Source organism: Barbus barbus, assembly GCF_936440315.1.
Source record: "Barbus barbus genome assembly, chromosome: 24".
In the NCBI taxonomy this organism is placed as follows: Eukaryota; Metazoa; Chordata; class Actinopteri; order Cypriniformes; family Cyprinidae; genus Barbus; species Barbus barbus.
Window position 1 is genome coordinate 24,930,045 of NC_136752.1, and position 20,036 is coordinate 24,950,080.

At 36.5% G+C, this 20,036-nt stretch overlaps 1 protein-coding gene across 1 annotated transcript in view; it reads left to right on the forward strand.

Annotated features, from left to right (window-relative positions):
- The first annotated feature begins 2,182 nt into the window (after nt 1-2,182).
- Nucleotides 2,183-20,036, forward strand: part of LOC306843724 (cation-independent mannose-6-phosphate receptor-like) — a 35,267-nt gene continuing 17,413 nt past the window's right edge. The window contains exons 1-16 of the mRNA XM_079375365.1: nt 2,183-2,418; nt 2,745-2,884; nt 5,891-6,009; nt 6,403-6,501; nt 6,947-7,079; nt 7,280-7,391; nt 9,334-9,436; nt 9,520-9,679; nt 11,269-11,455; nt 11,538-11,641; nt 11,847-12,002; nt 12,868-13,014; nt 13,118-13,405; nt 14,722-14,872; nt 18,849-19,026; nt 19,273-19,388. Coding sequence (XP_079231491.1) covers nt 2,300-2,418; nt 2,745-2,884; nt 5,891-6,009; nt 6,403-6,501; nt 6,947-7,079; nt 7,280-7,391; nt 9,334-9,436; nt 9,520-9,679; nt 11,269-11,455; nt 11,538-11,641; nt 11,847-12,002; nt 12,868-13,014; nt 13,118-13,405; nt 14,722-14,872; nt 18,849-19,026; nt 19,273-19,388 — 2,312 coding nt within the window. The 5' untranslated portion in view covers nt 2,183-2,299. The remainder of the gene's footprint in view (nt 2,419-2,744; nt 2,885-5,890; nt 6,010-6,402; nt 6,502-6,946; nt 7,080-7,279; nt 7,392-9,333; nt 9,437-9,519; nt 9,680-11,268; nt 11,456-11,537; nt 11,642-11,846; nt 12,003-12,867; nt 13,015-13,117; nt 13,406-14,721; nt 14,873-18,848; nt 19,027-19,272; nt 19,389-20,036) is intronic.

Below are 20,036 nucleotides of genomic sequence, written 5' to 3' on the forward strand. Positions count from 1 at the left end.
AGCCTTTAATGCAGCCAACTCCAATTGTTGCTTGTTTTGGGGAGTTTCTGCCTTTACTCTCCTCTTCAGCTGGTGAAATTCATGTTCAATCGGATTTAAATCTGGAGATTGACTTGGGCAATCTAAGACTTTCCATTTCTTTGCCCTTATAAATTCCTTGACTGAACTGGCAGGGTGTTTTGGGTCATTGTCCTGATGCAATATGAAGCACTTCCCAATGAATCTGGTGGCATTTTCTTGAATATTGGTAGGCAAGATGGTTTTGTACCCTTCCAAATTCATTCTGCTACTGTCATCATACATTAAGTCATCAGTAAAGTTGAGAGGGCCTGTTCCAGAGACAGCCATGCATGCCCATGCCATGACACCACCTCCACCATGCTTTACAGATGAGGCTGTATGCTTGGGATCATTTGCAGTTCCCTTTTTGTCCTCCACATTTTTGCTTTCCCATCACTTAGATAAAGGTTCATCTTTGTCTCGTCGGTCCATAAATACAGTTCCAAAACTCTTCTGGCTCACCTTTGTGCTTTTTTGCAAACTCTAATCTTGCCTTTCTATTTTTGGTGCTGTTCAGAGGTTTGCATCTTGCTGTGTAGCATCTGTAATTCTGTGTCAAAGTCTCCTGAGGACCGTAGATTGTCAGAGCATCACCCCAGCTTTCTGGAAGTTGTTGGTGATTTTACAGACACGTCTTTTAGGGTTCATTTTCACAGCTTTTATGATTTGTCTGTCATCAGCTACTGTTGTTTTCTCAGCTGATCAGGTCGTTGTTGGTGGTTTCCAAACTCTTGATTTCTCCATGCCCTTTGTTTTTGCTTTAGCTCTAATTGTCTTCCTCTTTTCTTTTAGCATCCAAATTGCTTGCTTTTCTCTCAAAGTCAGCTCCCTCATCATCCTGGTTTGTGTGTGTCATCATCAATTGCAAGATTCAGAATACAGAAGTAATGGATATAACTGATACGACACATTCCCTGCTTTTAATATCTGAATAATTAATGCAACAGGACACAGCTGATAACTTAGAAAGACCTGTGAGGAAACTGTCCCAATACTTATGCTCACATCAGATGGAGGGATGAAACTAAAAGTGCTGATCTTCCTAGCTGGTAAAACATCTATGTGTTGAAACGGCTAATAATAAAATGTGACATTCTGTAGTTGTGTCTCATATTCATCTTTTAATCATATTTGTAAATGTCTTGACTCCACAGCCAACAGAGCAATTTTGTCTTTACTGTTCCAATTCTGTTGGAGAGCACTGTATAATCTGTCAGAACTTGCAAGATGCCCCTGGAGTCGTTTTTGTCTTATTAAAGAGAGAAATTTTTATTTTGTTTTAATTTCTACATTTTAATGATTGTTGTCGCAGATGTGGAAGTCCTACCCCCGGTTTCAAAAACAAGGCTTAAGCCTAGTCCTAGACTAAAATGTAAGTCTGAGCTGCTTCAACTGAAATAAACTTGCAATGACTGGTCTTAAACCATATCAGTGCCATTGTTTTGTCTTTAGACACCAGTAATGTTTGTTCTAAGGCACATTTATAAGAATCACTTAAATGTCCTAATTTGAACAATGGCCTAATCCTGGTTTAGTCTAAGCCCTGTCTGTGAAACCGGGCCCTAGTGTAATAAATGTTAAATTAGTTTTAAATATGTTTAAAATCTGAATGTAGGAATTGCAAAGGACTGCTCGTGCACATCAGCTGGGACACAATACATAAAATAAAAATGATCTCGAATATTTGATTCTGATTGTTAAATTGTCACATTGAAAACGGCGAACACACGTTAAATTATCGTTAAATATATTGTATAAACGGTAAACGACACTTTTTATTGAAGATTAATAATTACAAGAATATAAGGTAAGATTCAACTTTTTTTTTACACTGAAATATATATTTTTTCTTAAGCGTAATCTTTAAGATGCTCTAAGAGTAAGATAAAACTCAAAATAATATATTTATTGTTTTGATAACATTGTTTTTGATCATTTAAGGTTGAGTGTGTGATTATGGTTAGGGGTTTATTTTTCGATGACTGTACATAATATCCAACGAGAGTGAAAAGATTCAATAAAAAAATAAAAACCAGGGCGAAGCCACGCCTATTTAGGACGGTCGTTTTCACGTGGCCGTCATTCTACTTATTCCAGTGGCGCGCACCACGTGATGTGTACCACGTGTCACGGCGTCATGTGACTGAGTGGTTCCTGCTACACGGTAATGATCAGTAATCAGAAAGGACTGCTGTATCATGTCGGACTGTGCGCACTACTTTATGTCCTAGTTTAAAATATGGGTCGTGTGCGGGTTTGCGGAATCGCTGCTACTGTTGTTTCTACTTTCGTGCTGCTTCAGTGTGTGTTATCAGCGGTGGAGTCGGATGACAGCCCATGGTACCAGGATCTGTGCAGGTGAGATCTTTAATAAATAAATAAACCTAAATCTAATCATTGCTGGAAAATCCTTATGGATATCATGTAAACAGTTGTCAAGAAATAATAGTGTGTGCTTAAATATGATCTAGTTTGCTTTGTATATTTGATTGATAGTTGTGGCCCTTTAGCCTGGGTGCATCTAGGTATCTGGACTTAATAAAATCATAACAGACACTCACCTGAGACAAAGAAATGCATTCATTTAGTCACTGAGCTGGTTTTACTATTAGATGATGTCATATAACCAACAAATTCTGATCATGCAAATGGATTCAACTCTCTCTTTGTGTGTGTGTGTGCAGTTACAAATGGGAGGCCATTGACCAAGACAGCAATGTAAGATACACTTTGAAGCTCTGTGATTCGTCTCCAGACACAGAATGTGGACCAGAAAGCGCGGTCTGTGCCCACAACCTTAAGAGTGGCCAGCACCAGTCAGTGGGTAAGTGCAGTGCATCGATGTGCCAATATTACACAATGCACACCAAACTGCAACAACAATGTTCATAAAACAAAAGCTTAAACGTGTACACTGCTCCTACATTTAATCATGTTAATTTTGTCAATTCATAATGTTTTTCTGTTTTTAAAATTGTCAGCGTTCTTTCATGGGATAGTGATTTATTGATTAAAAAATTGATTGGCTATTTGATTAGTTAGGATATACAAGGCCTGTGTAAGAAAACAATTCTCAGATTCTCTAAATTCTCATTAATTTGTTGGGTAGTATGGTATTATTGTTGTACTGTCTATTTTAATTAAGAAAACATTGTATATTAGTTTATCAGTTTGCATAATGAAGTAATGAGACAGTGCAGTCTTAATGGTCCTAAAGATTTTCTTTATGCAATTCGTAATTTCTTATAAACACAACCATTGAAAAGATAGTGTCTGAGGATTTTAAAATATATTTAATGTATGCTCACTAAGGCTGCAAAAAATATAATATTGTTAAATAATTTTTTCATTTAAAATAACTGTTTTAGTTTATGTAATTCATTCCTGTGGTGCAAAGCTGAATGTTTAGTATCATTACTACAATCTTCATTGTCACATGATCCTTCAGCTGTTTAATATTTTTACTGAAACGGTGATACTTTTTTTTTTCAGGATTCTGGGATGAATAGACTGTTTAAATGAACGATTTATAAATCTTTATAAATTCTAAAATTACAAATGTCTTTACTATACTTGATCAGTTCAATGCATTTTTGCTGAATAAAAGTACTGAATCCTTTAAACAATAGTGAATTAAAATCTTTGTACACTAGTGTATATGTTTAATTGTTTTCCTGTTTTTCATTTACGCTTAAAGTGCAATGCAATCTTAGCATGTTTTCTTGCAAGATTCACTCTTTAATCATTTAGATCATGTGGTTAATACCATTCTATTGATTCAAGTCACCCCAAACACTTGGACAAAGAAAGACATTTTATAGCTTAGTCTGGATATTCCGGTTAAACATAAAACTCTTTAAAGGAAGTATGCTAAATACTTCTCATGTTTTGTCTTCAGAGCAGATAAAAGCTATATGACTCAGGGCTGTTATAGCACATGGTCATTGCTCTCATAAGCGAGAGCTGCATGACAGAGTGCTTGTTTATTTGGTCTTATCCAACTAGTCAGCTGACCTCCATATGACACAATCCTATCAACTGAACACCCCTGACCAAAAGTAACTGTGAGCCCCAGATTTAAATAAAGGAATCCATTTCATTTGTCAGAACAAACACTGGACAAACACTGCTTGCTTATATTCATAATGAGTGGCTTTCAGCACTGTTACATAGAGTACAGAAGTTATTTTGTAGCTTAGTAAGAAAAACATCCATACACCATCGTGTCATGTCTATTTATATAGTGTTTCATGCTGGGTTGTCTGTGGTGATTATAGTCGTACTGGTTGTCAGTGTCACACATTTTTTGTGGTTAGTGTGTATCCGTTATGGGGCTTTCCGGCCCATTAATGTGTGCTTCACACAGTAGCGTTAATGGATCTGAAAGTGTTTGCATTTATTTTAGTGTGTATACAATCGCTTACATATCCTGGTATTCTTTATCTCGTGTTCCTGCAGTCATATCTTTGTGTTCCACAGTAAGTAGGTCAAAGTTATCTAGCAGCAGGTGCAGTAGTACAATTTGACAGTTAGAGAAATGCCTTTTTTGCAAGTAAGTGACCGTATTTAAATATCAGTCATTAAAATTTCCAGGCTACACCACGAACAGTAAATCATAAGTGTTAGTCCTGTCACATTAACTGTATTTGCTGTCTTTAATAAAAGTCTGAAGCATATGCTACACTTACTTGGGGTTACATCAGGTTGATTAAGTCGTGCTTTATTCTCAAAACTATTTAACACATCCTGAACAGAGCAGTTGTATGAAAAACAGATTAGAGATTTACTAGACCACGGTTTTGTACTATACTAATTTCAGTATGCACTGTGTGCGACATACATTTTTAAAAGTTCTTGAATAACCGAAATTTGTTGTGTAAAAGCAGATGCACATGCGCTGCATGGAACATTGCATTCCACAATGGAATAAGCTTGACTTGTCCTTCCATATCCAGTATCATGAATGAACCAAAAATAATATCAGCTGCAATTTTGGCTCTTCTTGATTCATGATGTGACTGCAATAAGACAATTTTACATTCATATGTACACAAATAAGTGAATTCTTTCTTGATATTACTTTAATGACATAATTGAGTGGCACACGCTGAATTAAATATAAAACAATAAATGGATGTCAAGTCATTACAATGTATTGTACTACTGTTTATAAGCATTTTTTTAAAATAGTATGCAGTATAATATTAGTACACTACCATTCTTTCTCCACACAAGGCATGTTAAATGTTTTCCAGTGGCCTAAAATGTCTGCTGTAGTTTCTCTGGCTCTAGTTGGCATGTTTGTGGAACCATTTATCATATTGTTGAGTTTTTATTTGGTAATCTTCTCATGCAGTTTGTTCCCATGGGTTGTGCACTGCTAGACTTTTGGCCTATGAACTTCTAACCTCTCCAGGTCACATACTGTAATATTTTTACTTTGTTGGGTAGCACACAGACATTTACTGAATTGTATGTGCTGGTAAACTTTAGTTAAATTGGGTTTTGATAAGCAGTTTTGTAAAACATGCTATGTCTGTTTTTCTTGTGCTTGACTCAACTGTGCATTGACAAGTGGTTTTGATTGCTACTGTTGTCCTCATTTGTAAATCGCTTTGGATAAAAGCGTCTGCTAAATGTAAAAGACATTTGACTTTATTTCTTTTACTGAAATCTGGCTGCATATAGAGTGTGTTCATTTATTACAGTCATTTCCTGTAGTTATTTTAATAACTGTAGTGTGTGTTTTCAATATCACAAAATCTTATGTCCTATTCCTCTCAGACACACAGACTGCGGTGTTCAAACCAGGTCTTTTTTTTCCCAATAGGTGAGCTCTCCTTGCGGAAGGTCTCGCCTGCTGTGCTTGATTTCAACAGCTCGAGGAAATGCGACGACAAGAGCCACAACCTTCAGAGCAGCATCACCTTTCAATGCGGCAAAACTATGGTGAGCTTTCCTCCACAGCATGCACTGTTAGTCAGTGACTCCTGTGAACAGAGCGTGACATTTGCAAGGCTGTTTCCTTCCTTCCACCATCTTGCTGAGCAAGAAGAAATGACACACATGGAAAAATGATATAATATTGAGGCAATTTTGAAAAATGAAATTTACCCCTAAATGTAGATTATTTTTCCTAAATGCATATTTAATTTTACTGCAGTTCCTCTGTGAAGGACAAAAAATGAAGAACGTTTTGATCCAAAATTGTGGTTTATTTGAATAATTTAATTTAAAAAGTTATATTTATAAGCTTGCATTAATTTCGCAGTTACATTTTCATTATTTCCAGTCGTTTTCACACCATGGATGACATCTGAGTTTTTTTTTTTTTTTTTAAAGGGCACACCTGAATTTGTTACCGTCTCTGAGTGTGTGCATTACTTTGAATGGAGGACGTATGCCGCCTGCAGACGTGATAAATTTAAACCACATAAGGAGGTGAGTAAAGGTGATGAGACTTGAAGACATGGAGGAAGGTGTGAATGCTTAAGTATGTGTGTGTGGCTGTTTCAGTTGTTCTCAGTCTGAGAAAGAATTAAACTCCTCAGTCTTGAACAAATCATTTTAACATTGTGAACATCTAAATAGACCTGGATAATGCCTAATCTACATAAAGAATGATTAACAATAACATTTTTAAAATCACATTAAAAGTGAAAAATCACATTTAATGGTTTTGCAGAGTGTTTATTTACTTATTTTGGAATAAAATTAGTTTCAGTTTCTACATTTGACATTTTCACACAGTGTAAAAAATGGATGTTTTAAAATATTTTGCCTAATATCTTATTTATGCTACCACAAACAAAGAAAATGGCTGAAGCTTCTGGGAGCATTTTTTTTTAAACACCTCTCAATGCCATAATTGCATATCTCTTTAAAGGTCCCTTGCTATGTCTTTGACTCGGATGGAAAGAAGCATGACCTCAACCCGCTGATAAAACTCTCAGACGGCTACCTGGTTGATGATCCAGATGATGAAATTGACTTCTACATTAATATATGCAGAAGTCTAAGTGAGTTACTCTAAACTCTTTTTTTGGACACAGTGTAGGGGCTTTTCAACAGTTTGCCACCCAGTCAACAAACATTCTGATTATATAGCTGCTTTATCACACAAAACAATCTGCAAAGCGTCTGAGCAGGTTCTTATGTAAACAACTAAAGCATTTGGAAGTGCAATGCAAATAACTTAAGATGATGTCTGTCCATCCAGACCGTGCTGGAAGCTCCTGTCCCGAGGGATCTGCCGCCTGTCTCACCTCTGGCAAAGACTCCTTCGACATGGGTCAGCCTGTTCATCAACTCGAGCTGCTCTCCAATGACAAGTATGTGCTGATTTAATAGCTGATTGCTTATTAGGCTGATGCTTTAACGGTACCATTCAAAAGTTTGATGCTCACCAATGGCGCTTTTCCACTGCGTGGTACGACTCGGCTCGGTTCAGAACGGCACGGCTCAATTTGCATTTCCACTGCAGTTTAGTACCGCTTTTAGAGTGGGCGGGATTATTCATAGTGTCATTATAGTTGCGCTGCCTCTACTGCCGTGACTCCTGAAAAACGTTTTAATTCCGCGTCACTCCATCAAGCTCTCGCTGGATCTGCTCCTCGGCTATCAAAGAGAGGGACGTCTGTACTTCCTCAACAGACAACGAAACAGCCATTTTTGGTTGTTAAAAAAGGTGCGCTCATTTAAAACAGTTGCGTTCGATCTTTCGCTGGCTGTGCTGATTTAAATCTAGCGGGTCTGTTGTCTCTCATGCCGCAAGTTCAATGACGCAGGCAGAGATGATTCTCTCCGGCCAATCAGTGATCAGCAGAGTTTACACGTCACGTTTTGGTAACTGTACGGCTCGCTTGGAACCTCGGCGGTACTAAAAAAAGTACCAGGTACTGTACCCTGTGGAAAACCCGCCAAAAGTGTGCTGTACTGAACTGTACCGTGCCGTACTATGCAGTGGAAAAGCGCCACAACAGTAAAAACAGTAAAATTGTGAGACATTATTATATCAAATATTTGTTTTCTGTTTTAAAGGGGTCATATGATGCAATTTCAAGCTTTCCTTTCTCTTTGGAGTGTTACAAGCTGTTTGTGCATAGATAAGATCCCTGAAGTTGCAAAGACTAAAGTCTCAAAACCAAAGAGATATTCTTTATAAAAGTTAAGACTGGACCACGCCCCCCTAAAATGGCTTATTTAAACACGTCCCCACATGTCTACGTCACGGTGTGGGAAGATTTGCAAAACACCGCCCAAATGTATACACAAAGAAAGAAGGCAAAACTATTATTCTCGCTGTAGTATTGTTGCTGCCGCCGGCGCCATGTACTGGAGACGCTGTGTTTCGTTGTGAAAGCAAAAGTACTTTGTCTGGGCTTCCAAAAGTGGACACAACTAGAAATCAATGGTTAAGTTGTATTTACAACACTGTTCCAGAACAGTTCAACCCAAATAGAGTGTGTGCAGCGCATTTTACGGAGGACTATTTCCTGAAACTGGAAGAGTAGCCTACAATGCTGGCTTGCACAAAGGCTATAAAGTGGGGCAATTCCAACTTTGCAAGGACAGTCTGGCACTTCTGACTCAAAGCCTATAAGTACATTTTCTTATTTAAAGAATTTGCCACTGACTATTCAAATGCGAGTTTTGAGCAGTGTAGAATAGTGCTTGTTGTTTGTCATTCAAATGCAGACATGGTAATGTTTTGCGATGCGTAAAAGGCAGTATAAGTTCAGTAATTATGTCCCCACTGGCTGCAACAAAGCCTCGTTTATAATGGGTTTTATTGTTTTTGTGTCGTCGCGCTGGGACACAGCATCACAATATTGTAAGGGGTGTAACATCTCTGTCTCATGCTTGAGGTATTCGGCCAGTCACAACGCACTGGATAGCTGGCCAATCAGACCACACCTCGCTTCTCAGAACGATGAGCTTTGTAAAAATCGGTACGTTTCAGAAAGGCAGGATATTGAGGAGCAACAATAATGTACAGTATGTGGAAAATAAAGTGTTTTTTGAACCTTAAACCGCATAAACACACTGCATTACACCAAATACACAAAATAATGTTCTTTTTAGCAATGTTATATGACCCCTTTAACATATTTTAAAATGTAATTTATTCCTGTGATGCAAAGCCAAACTTTTAGCAGCCAATACTTCAGTGCCATGATTCTTCAGAAAACATTTGGAGCTCAAGAAACATTTCTTTATTATTGATGTAGAAAACTGGAGCAGCATCTGATTTTCTCTTTTTTTTTTTTTCAGACTAAAGCTGCGATATGAGGGAGTCAAAGAAGGTCCAGCCTTCTGTAATGGCCACAGTCCTGCAGTGACTATTACATTTATTTGTCCATCTGCAAGGCAGGCGGTAAGAAAATGCCTAGTGTTTTATCTCATTACAGTATATCTGCTATACTCGGTCATCTCACAGTTTTCTCAATGGTTTATCAGGGAAGTAACCCTAAGATGATCAGCAACTCGAACTGTCGGTATGAGATCGAGTGGGTGACTGAGTACGCCTGCCACAGAGATTACCTGGAGAGTCACAGCTGCAAACTGACCAGCGAACAGCACGACATCTCCATTGACCTTACTTACCTGACGCACAGCCGTGAGTTAACTCTATTAGTTTAATAAGAGGAAATGATGTAAATATTGTTTCTGTGGAAAGAATGAAGGAGTGATGGATTTGATATGTTGTTTAATGAGTAAGTGATTAACTGAATAATCCATACATATCCCAGTGTCATTGTACAGTGGCAATATTAAAAGTCATGTACATTATTTGAAATAAAATATTAGGTCAAAATTAAATGAAAGTTTAAACTTAAGTGGAAATTAGGGTTGGGTGATGTCTACCAAATTGGCATCGGACGATCTCTCCAGTGAAACATTGTGATGGACGATGACATTGGGGGGGAGGCGGGGTTAGGGGTATGCAGAAACGCACGGACAACAAATATTCTACGGAGCCACTAAAGGGACATGGTTAGCCGCTTGCTAGCAGTAGCCTGTTACATTACAGTACATTAAAGTTCACTTACCACATACACAGAGTAAGGAGAGATGACTTGATGGGATGATGGCGAATGATTTGCAGATACTGAGCACCACTGACAAACATCTAATCTTATAAAATGAGTGGTAAGTGCTGCTGCTCCGTAGTGTAGAGTCTGTGTGATCGCGAATCTCGAAAGTGAAAGTAAAATAAGAGCGTGCATATTAGTAGCGGCTCCCTGATGCCTGCAATTTATGTACAGTATAATTACCCAACGATATAATTGCGAGAGAAAGTATTTATTTTTATCCTCCCATCTCATAGGCCATTTATTCCCCTTAGGGGTTCCTTAGTACACTTAATTTCCTTTCCGAACACAGAATTGGGATGAGGCGGATTGGGATGCGGTGGGGGTGTTGAAGGAATCATGATGCCGGCTCAACATCGTGACGTCTGTCAGCCATCGGCCCAACCCTAGTGTAAATGTAACATTTTGCCTTGGTGACTAACTGAAATGAAATTAGTTTAACTTGAAGTACTAAAATGACAAAAACTAAAGCTGAAAAAAAAGCCAAATTGACAAAAGCACAAAATTACTCATTTTCAAATTCAAATTAAAACGGAAAACTTTAACATTAAAGCTAATTTAAAATATGAATAAATGCTCTAATAGTTTATTAATAATACTAAAATAACACTGATACCATGGCATATTCATTTACTGTGGAATTTACATGTTACTTCATTGTGCTTCAGAGATGAAAATGTCTATTTTGATATTGTCAATACATGATATTGGTACTGTACCATGTCCAAAAAAACATGGTATTTCCAAAGGCACGACATTGGCATGGTACTTGGTTGTAATAGCGTGGTATTTCCATCATACTCTTTGGTATGGTACATTTTGGTACTTTTTTGTTAGTAAGATAAATCAGAGGGCAGTTTGTTGGATACTAAGGTTGTTTTTCCCACTGAAGGTAAACTAGAACAGGAACTTTGAGAACAACTATAGTAAAAATTCACTGTAAACATCATAAAACATGCGTTAAAGTGTTACCGTGACTTCATACAGTTTAGCAAAATCAAAAAGCCCTTCTCCAATAACAAGACCATACAGTTGTGGCTCATCCTTGATGTGATCGAGTACTTGTTTATCAAATATAATGCTTTACAATTTGTAATTTTTTCCTTATTCTTAGCTACTGGCAATCCCTATATGGCTGAGGCCAAAAATGGTCAGGACACCTATAACTTCTATCTGAATGTTTGTGGGGAGACCAAGGCTGGACAGTGTGGTGATGACAAAGGTTACGTATCTGCCTGCCAAGTCAAAGACACGGGTGATGTGAAGAAGATTGCTGGGAGATTCCAGAACCAAACTCTTAGGTTCGCCTTAGCTTGTGTTACTGGTTTACAGTAAAAATTTAAACTGAAGATCAGTCGTAACCCTTTTCTTTTTTATCTCAAGATATTCAGATGGTGATCTCACGCTAATCTACCCAGACGGCAGCAGATGTAGCACTGGATTCCAGCGCATGACCATTATTAACTTTGAGTGCAATGCAACGGCTGGTGAGTGACATAATGACTCATCTCATAGTGACACGTGAAGTCACGTGCTGATGAGAGCACAGCGCTGCTGTTTTAACCCTGATTGAGGAAGTTTAACTGGATGAGAATCAAAAAGAAGGAAATGCAACAATGTGACCTGATGACTGTTTCATGTCGGAAATGTGGTTTTCAAATGTTTCGCTCACAGCTGACTTGTGGTTTGCAGAGTATGGCCAGCCGGTTTTTACGGGAGAGTCTGACTGCACGTATTACTTTGACTGGCAAACAGCATACGCATGTGTGAAGGAGAAAGAAGACCTGATGTGTCGAGTCACCAACCACAAGAAGCGTTATGATCTGTCACCTCTTACGCGTTACCCAGGTAGAGATGAGCAACATGATTGTGTTCTGGGAAGTGAAGTCAAAGATTCATCATAAACTTGTGGCTTGATTTTTTTTTTTTTTTTTTTTTTTTTTTTTTTTTTTTATTACTTTCATGATTTATTTTTAGTTCTGTAATGACAAGTAAATAAATACACTAAAGTTTATAAATAGTAAGATTTTTAAATGTTTTTTTTTAAATGCAGTCTCTTATGATAAAAAAAGCTGGAAAATTGTGAAATTACAATTTAAAAACTTGTCTTTTGGAATGTTTTTTTAAAAACGTAATTTGAAAGAAATTGTCGTACTTAATATTTTTGTGAACCTCCCCCCTCCTAAATTCTATGAATAGAGAGTTCAGAAAACAATATTTCTTTGAAATATAAATTGTGCTACCATTATATTTAGTCACCTTTTGATCAATTTAAATCATCCTAGCTGAATAAACATGGTAATTTTATTTAAAAAAATAATCTTGCTGGCTTATGTGTACTTTATTTATTTATTTATTTATTTATTTATTTATTCATTCATTTGTTCACTTTTTTTACTTTACCATGCCAAAACATTGTCTAATTTAATAAACCCTCCAAAAATATTAATTCAGCATATAGAAAAAAAAGCTCTATAAAAATGCTTACCTCTTTGTCTGAGGAACATTTAAAGGCTAAATCAAAAAAATTTGTAAGTGGGAAAGCTCATTTGCATAAACAAATGCAGGATGGATTAAAGGATAAATCATTAGCATAAAAAATTATATCAGGCTGGTGCTTTCAAACCTGTTTTCTTAAATATGAAAGTTTCTATAAACTTATCAAATTTATTGCAACAGCATCTTATTTTGCTTATTGTAAATGTTTTCTCAGAATCAGAGGGATCTCAAAACTGGGAGGCTGTGGGCACCAAGGCAGCAGAGTCTGATAAGAAGCGCTTTTACATGAATGTGTGTCATAAAATCATCCAAGACGGGGAGGCCAGGTCTTGCCCTGAGGACGCAGCAATATGTGCAGTAGGTCAGTGCACCATTAGAGATTATTTCCTAGATAGAACTGAAAAAAGGTTTTATATATATCTTACTCTGAACATTTCAATCTAACCCAAAGTTTCTTCTCTTAGGAAACGGGAAAACTATGAACTTGGGCAAATTCCTGATTTCTCCACAAAAGGCAGCAGAGGGTGATGACATAAGACTCATTTACACTGATGGAGACAAATGCGGGGTGAACATGAAAGTGAAAACCATCATCACTCTGAAGTGTAAGCCTGGAGATGTTGAGAGCGCTCCAGTCCTGAGGAGCATGTCCAGTGATGGATGCATCTATGAGTTTGAGTGGTTCACTGCTTCAGCCTGCGTCCTCTCAAAAACAGAAGGTGACGACTGCAAGGTGGAAGACCCACAAGCAGGTACAGGACAGTGGTGTTGTAGTTTTATTTATGCACTATTGTCAGGGATGCATATTAGTGGTGCGCATGCATGGCCAAAATCAAAAATGTGCTTTGTAAATAAGTTCAGACCGTTGATTGGCATACCAACATGCTTGACAGCTGTTAATGTACAGTCGCCGTTTTAGATCAACTAGCTGTAATATTGAATAAGATTTCTGCTGCTGGTTTGACAGCAAAATGGAAAACTGGCATTTCATTTGCTGACACGCTTCACTTGCACTCTTCACTTGGCAGCGCTAAAACCAGCAGCGCATATACATACTAACCGGCAACCCGCCAAAATAAAAGCTTGCTTATTTTAGATTTGAAAATAATGAAAATTCATTAAAAAAAAATTAAGAAAAACCCCCGAAAATGTTAATATTAGCATTGTATTTTTAAGTGTACTATAAAATATATATATTTTTTTATTTAATACTCACGTTTTATTTTAAAATATAATAGTATTATCACACTCTTTATTTTATTTATTTTATTAAAATACATAATAAATAAAGTGCATTAATACTATTATCACTACTAATTATTTTATTTATATTTAATGCGTCACACAATGTGCAGTGTGAACACCAAACCAAATCTCCAGGTGCTCTAATAAAAAAAAAAATCTGATTTATGTGCACCCCTGACTATTGTTTTTTTGTTTTTTTTTAATCTATTAAATTTTTATTTTTATAAAATTTTTCATGTAAATATATTGAAATTTTAGATTTCCAGTTTTCATTAATTTTTAGTTTTTAGTCATTTTATGTGGTTTGTTTGAAAAATATTTCTATATAGCTTTAATTTATTTTATTTCAGTTTTAGTAATTTTAGGGCGTCACCATTTTTTTGGTAACATTTTCATTTTCGTGAAATTTGTTTTAATTTCAGCTTTAATTCAGTTGAAAATTATTTTTAATACTTTTTAGTAAACTACGTTGGTTCAACATTAAATTACTGTATCTGTTGTGTTGTAATTTTGTATAATCTATCTTCTCTTATAACAAATTATTCCTCCATGTGAATATTTTCTATGCAAAAACACTTATATCGTGGTTATTTTCTTTTAATTTGTTTTAGTTTTTAATTTAACTAAACTACACTAAACTAAAATGTAATTTTTTCTTTTCTTTTTTTATTATTTTACTGTACAATAATATTGAATAATTTTTCAAATGTTCTGCTTTATTATTGCGAGGATGTGTAGCCTAGTGGCTAAAGATTTAAGATGGTTATGGTGTTTATTTGCCTTTTATTGGGCTGCTTTTAAATGTGCTTCTTTTTCTTTGCAGGAATTTCATTTGACCTTTCCCCGCTTCGGAAACCTAGCGGAGGTTATTATAACATGTCTGTTGACAGGTATGACTACTTCATCAATGTGTGTGGCAATGTGAAGGCTGCACAGTGTCCAGAAACAGCAGGGGCCTGTCAAGTTGACCAGAGGTAAGTTCACTTTGGACATTTTCATTCAACAAGGTGCGATGCGCTGGAAGTATGATATGAAGCAATGGAATCTCAGCCAATCACAACATATTTGATGTTTAAAGGGGTCATATGAAGCGATTTGTTGTTTTCTTTTTCTCTAGTGTGTTATGAAGCTGTTTGTGCATGTATACGATCTGCAGAGTTACAAAGCTCAAAGTCTCCCACAAAAGGATTTATTCTATCTAAAAGAGAAGGCTGATCCAGACCGGGCTAAAACGCCTAATTAAAACACACCCCCACATGTCTACGTCACGATGCGGAAATATTGGTGTAATGCCGCCCAAATGTTCACGCAAAGAAAGGCAGCGTGGTTTCAGTAACCGCAGTAGTGTTGATGCAGCCATGTCAGGGAGACACTGTGTGTTTCTATGCAAAGGCACTTTATTTGGCCTTCTGAAAGTAATGCATTTAGGAATCATTGGTTAAGATTTGTTTACAACAGAACAGCACAACCCAAATGTTCGAATTTGTGCATTTTATGGATGACTGTTTTGTGAACCTAGTATAATACAAGGCTGGCTGTGCGCAAAGGTTATTTCTAAAAAAAAAAAAAAAAAAAGGGTCAATTCTTACTTTGCTATGACAATCTGGTGCTTCTGAATCAGCGACTGTAAGTAAGTTTTGTTATTAGTTGAAGTATTTGCTATTGACTGTTGAAATGCGGAGTTATGCGCAGTGTAGAGTAACGCGTGTGTGTGTGTGTGTGTGAGAGAGAGAGAGAGACAGGGTCACATCACTGTGGAGTCAGCTGTCTTAACCACGTCTTGTGTGCAAACACATAGGAGCTTCATCACTGTGTCAGGAGACTCTGTTCCCCTCTCGGGCTTGAATTGATGGTAAAACTAAGGACATTATTAACTGTCTTTATATTTACTTTGAAAGCCGAAGCTCGCGATTATGGTAAGGGCCGGTACATTTCCGAAGCGTGCTTGTGGTGTTCGGCCAATCACAATGCACTGTGTCAGCTGGCCAATCAGAGCAGGCTGCACTTGTCGGAAGGAGGGGCTTTGTAGAAAACGACGCATTTGAGGGAGGCGGGGCATAGAGGAACTACAATAATGTACAGTATTTGAAAAATAATGTGTTTTTTGAACATTAAAGCATATCAACATTAGGGCTGCAACAACTAATCGATAAAATCGATTATTATCGATTATGAAAATCATCGACAACGATTCTCATTATCGATTAATCGGGTCTGCCCACAGTGTACGTCCAACTTCAGCTGGTTAGTCAAATTACGGCACTGAATAATGCATTTCTATGGACAAAATGCATCTAAAAATAGTGGAGGAAACAGAATGAGATTCTGCCGGAGAAGCACGTGATCCAAGCTGCCCAAAACATGATAATTCTTTATTTTAAGCTTTAAGTTAATGCATAAGAGTAATGGCTTGCCCTGTCAGGCGCTTTGACAGATGCGTGTGCGTCCTCAGCGCAAAAACGTTCAGTTTACGGTCATATCCTTATCTATAAATGCCACAAATTCACGCGAGCATTTCCATTTTTGCATAAAGGTCCGTCCTGACAGTCTGTGTTAAGTTTAAAATACCGAATGAGCGCCGGCGCGGCGGGCGCGCGCACGCGCGTCAGACGGACAGAACACAGTAGAGAGGGAGACAATTAATAGGCTTTTCAGCGCAAACATATCCACTGTGCTGAATTATCTGTTGTTGAAAGTTAATTTAAGGTTTGATAACAAAATTGTGGACAACTCTCTTAAAATCTGGTATGATGTCTGTAAATTCATCGGATGTTCTAGCAAATTTACTAAAGAGTCCCCAATATGGAATAATCATAACATACAATCTGGGAAAAAGCCCTTTGTCTTTAAGTCCTGGTCTGACCAAGGTGTATTTGTTCTGGGTGATATTTGTAATAATCAGGGCCTAAGGTCCTTTCAGGATTTGAAAGAAGGCTATAATCTTCCTGGACATTCCTACTTTCTGTATTTAAGGTTAAGAAGTGCAATGCGTGCTTATGGAGTACCGTGGAACTGTAACCTGGACACTCATCCACTGATGGACTGTGTAAATTTCTCTCAGACACGTGGAGTAGTATCGTTTATTTATAACAAATTGCTTAATCATGGCTCCGGTGCACTTCCCATCACTACAATATGGGAAAAGGAACTGGCCCCTTGTAAACCAAACTGGGACGGGATATGGGAAAGCATTCCTGCGATCTCCAAGAATCCGGCCCATCAACTTATACACTTTAAACTGATTCACAAGGCCTATGCAACACCATATGTGTTACACAGAATGAAGCGATTGCCTACCCCTTTGTGTACATTGTGTAATTCAAATACGGTGGGGACCTACATGCATATGTTCTTTGACTGTCCACTTATTAGTAAATTCTGGGATAAGGTGTTTCTTGTGGTCTCAGAACTTTGCAATAGGCTTATTCCTAAACATCCCATTATTTGTCTGTTGAATGATGATTCTGATCTTAATCTGAATGTTTACCAACGTAGAATGCTTCATACCGCACTAACTGCAGCCAAGAAGGTAATCTTTAAAATTTGGTATGAACCCACATTTCCGGCTGACAAAATGTGGCTCATAGAATTAAAAAATATAGTGCTGTTAGAGTGTTCAACAGCAAGAATTAATAGAGCTAAGCCAAGAACAATTAAGGCATGGTCAGAATTTGTTGAGAAACTTTCTGATATGATAACTAGATAAATAAATATAGTGAAAGGTAAATAGTGGATATTTCAGATGTGTATAAATGTGGTCACCCCTAGAGTGTATATTTTTATTTATTTTTCTTTATTATGATTATTATTATTTTTTTTTTTATTTTATTTTTTTATGCAAACCCTGGCTTGTATATAGTTATTGTAAGCTATGTATGCTGGCTTTGTTCTACAATAAACAAATAGTCATAAAAAAAGTTAATTTAAGGTTTAAAAGTCAACATGCAGTGCGAATATTTTATGAGAGTAGGAACTTTAAAGGGATAACAGCGTGTAATTGTCTGTCTGAATATAAACATGAGACGCTCCATAACGGCCTTTTACAGGATAAAGAAATGACGAGGTGACTGTGATCAAAGTAGTTCCTGCAGAACATTACTCTGACCTGTTGGTTAACACTGAGTTTGTGTTTTTATTCGTCTTTATTATTTTAATTTTTAATAGAGGTTTAAACTATATTCAATTTTTACAATGCTTAACAAATTTATGTAAGTTTAACAATGTGTTTATGTAAGGTTTGTGCCACTGCTGCTCTAAAGTAACAGTATTGGTGATAACCAAAATAATTTTTCGGCTTTCTGTACTGGTTAGTACTCCAATATGTGTAAGCTCTTTAGTAACAGTAGTAGGCTATTTTTAATGCTATAATATCATTATTGCTGTTATCTATGAAAGAAAACCAGAGCACTTATTTTTTTTTGTATTTTTTATTTGAGTATTTTTTTTTCGCGATACCCAATTGCAGTCAAAAAGTACATAAACAATACCAGCAAGAATGCAAGCTGTTATGAGGCCATTTTTTATTATTATGTCCAATAAATGACAATAACATTTTTAAATTTAAACAAATTTTTGACAAATTTCTAAAATATGTTTTCTCTTTATTATGATAAGTGGTCTAATAAATTAAGCACTGTATGTTTTCATAGCATTCAGTTGTCACGTTTGTTTGTAGAACATTGGGCAGAATGTGGAATAGTGTTTTTTTTGGTCAATATTTTTTAATCCGATTAATCAATTAATCGAAAGAATAATCGGCCAACTAATCGATTATCAAAATAATCGTTAGTTGCAGCCCTAATCAACATATTCTTTTACACCAAACGCACAAAATAATGATCTTTAATAAAAAGCATATGACCCCTTTAACATGGAGCTATGGAGTGCATGATATTTGAACCAATAAGATTTTGCTGTGGGCAGAGCTAACCTTTTGTTCCGTCTCTGCAGCGGCACAAGCTCTTGGAATCTCGGCGAGTTTAACTCCAAGCTTTCTTACTATGATGGCATGATCCAGTTGACCTACAGAAACGGCTTTCAGTACAACAACAAACAGCATACACAGCGTTCCACACACATTTCCTTCCTCTGTGACCGAGAGGCTGGTCCAGGCAAACCAGAGTTTCAGGTATCGCACCTGCTTCTTTCTTCTGTTCGTGCTGACTGTTAACATTCAAATATATTTTTAGCTCCTTCAGGTAAATATTTTTAGCTTCTAGTCAAGTAATGCTACGTCAGCATAAAGGGCTTGTGTGCTAAGCATTTTTTGTTTTTGTCTCAGGCTTTGCATTGGACACACCTTCAGATTATTATAAGTCTTGTGTCTTGTCTGCAAACCAAAAATGTCCTTCATTTATAAGCATTTTTTCTGCAGAAAGAAGATGAGTACACTTATAACTTCAAATGGTACACCACCTACGCCTGTCCTGAGAGACCTCATGAGTGTGTTGTGACAGACCCCAAAACTCTGCAGCAATATGACCTGTCCAGGTTAGTTCGCCTTTCACAAAAGACTCGTATGTCGTAGTGAAATTATTATACTATATTACTATGTATTTTAGTTTCATTTAAAAAACACGTTTGGTGCCACTAGAGCTGCATAAATGTCACACTTGTCCTTTAGTTTAATAAATACTTCCTCCATCTGCCACTCATTGAACAAACTAATGTTGCTGCTCGGGATGGTTAAACAAACACGTGCTTTGTTATGATAGCGCCATTCTTTTTTGGTCAATCAAGCTTTGGATGGCTTGTATATGCCTCTGTATATTAAATTGAAATAGGTGTCACTATTTTAAGATGGGCAAATTAATGAAAAAAATACCTTTTTTCATAAATGTGTCCTAATAAATGTAAATTGCAATCAAAAAAGTATAAAAAATAATCTAATAAAAATAAAAAAATTAAATGTAATAAAATCTTTATATTTTAACAATTTCCATAATCCTTTAATTTGCTAAATAAATTGTATTAACATATTACATGTTATATATATATATTTATTTAGCAGCTTTTATCCAAAGCGACTTACAAATGAGGACATAAGCAATCAAAAACCAATGTATGTGTGTGTGTTTTTATTCTGTTGGTTGTAATGACAAAATGGCATAATATTTTGTTTAAAATATATTTTGTCTA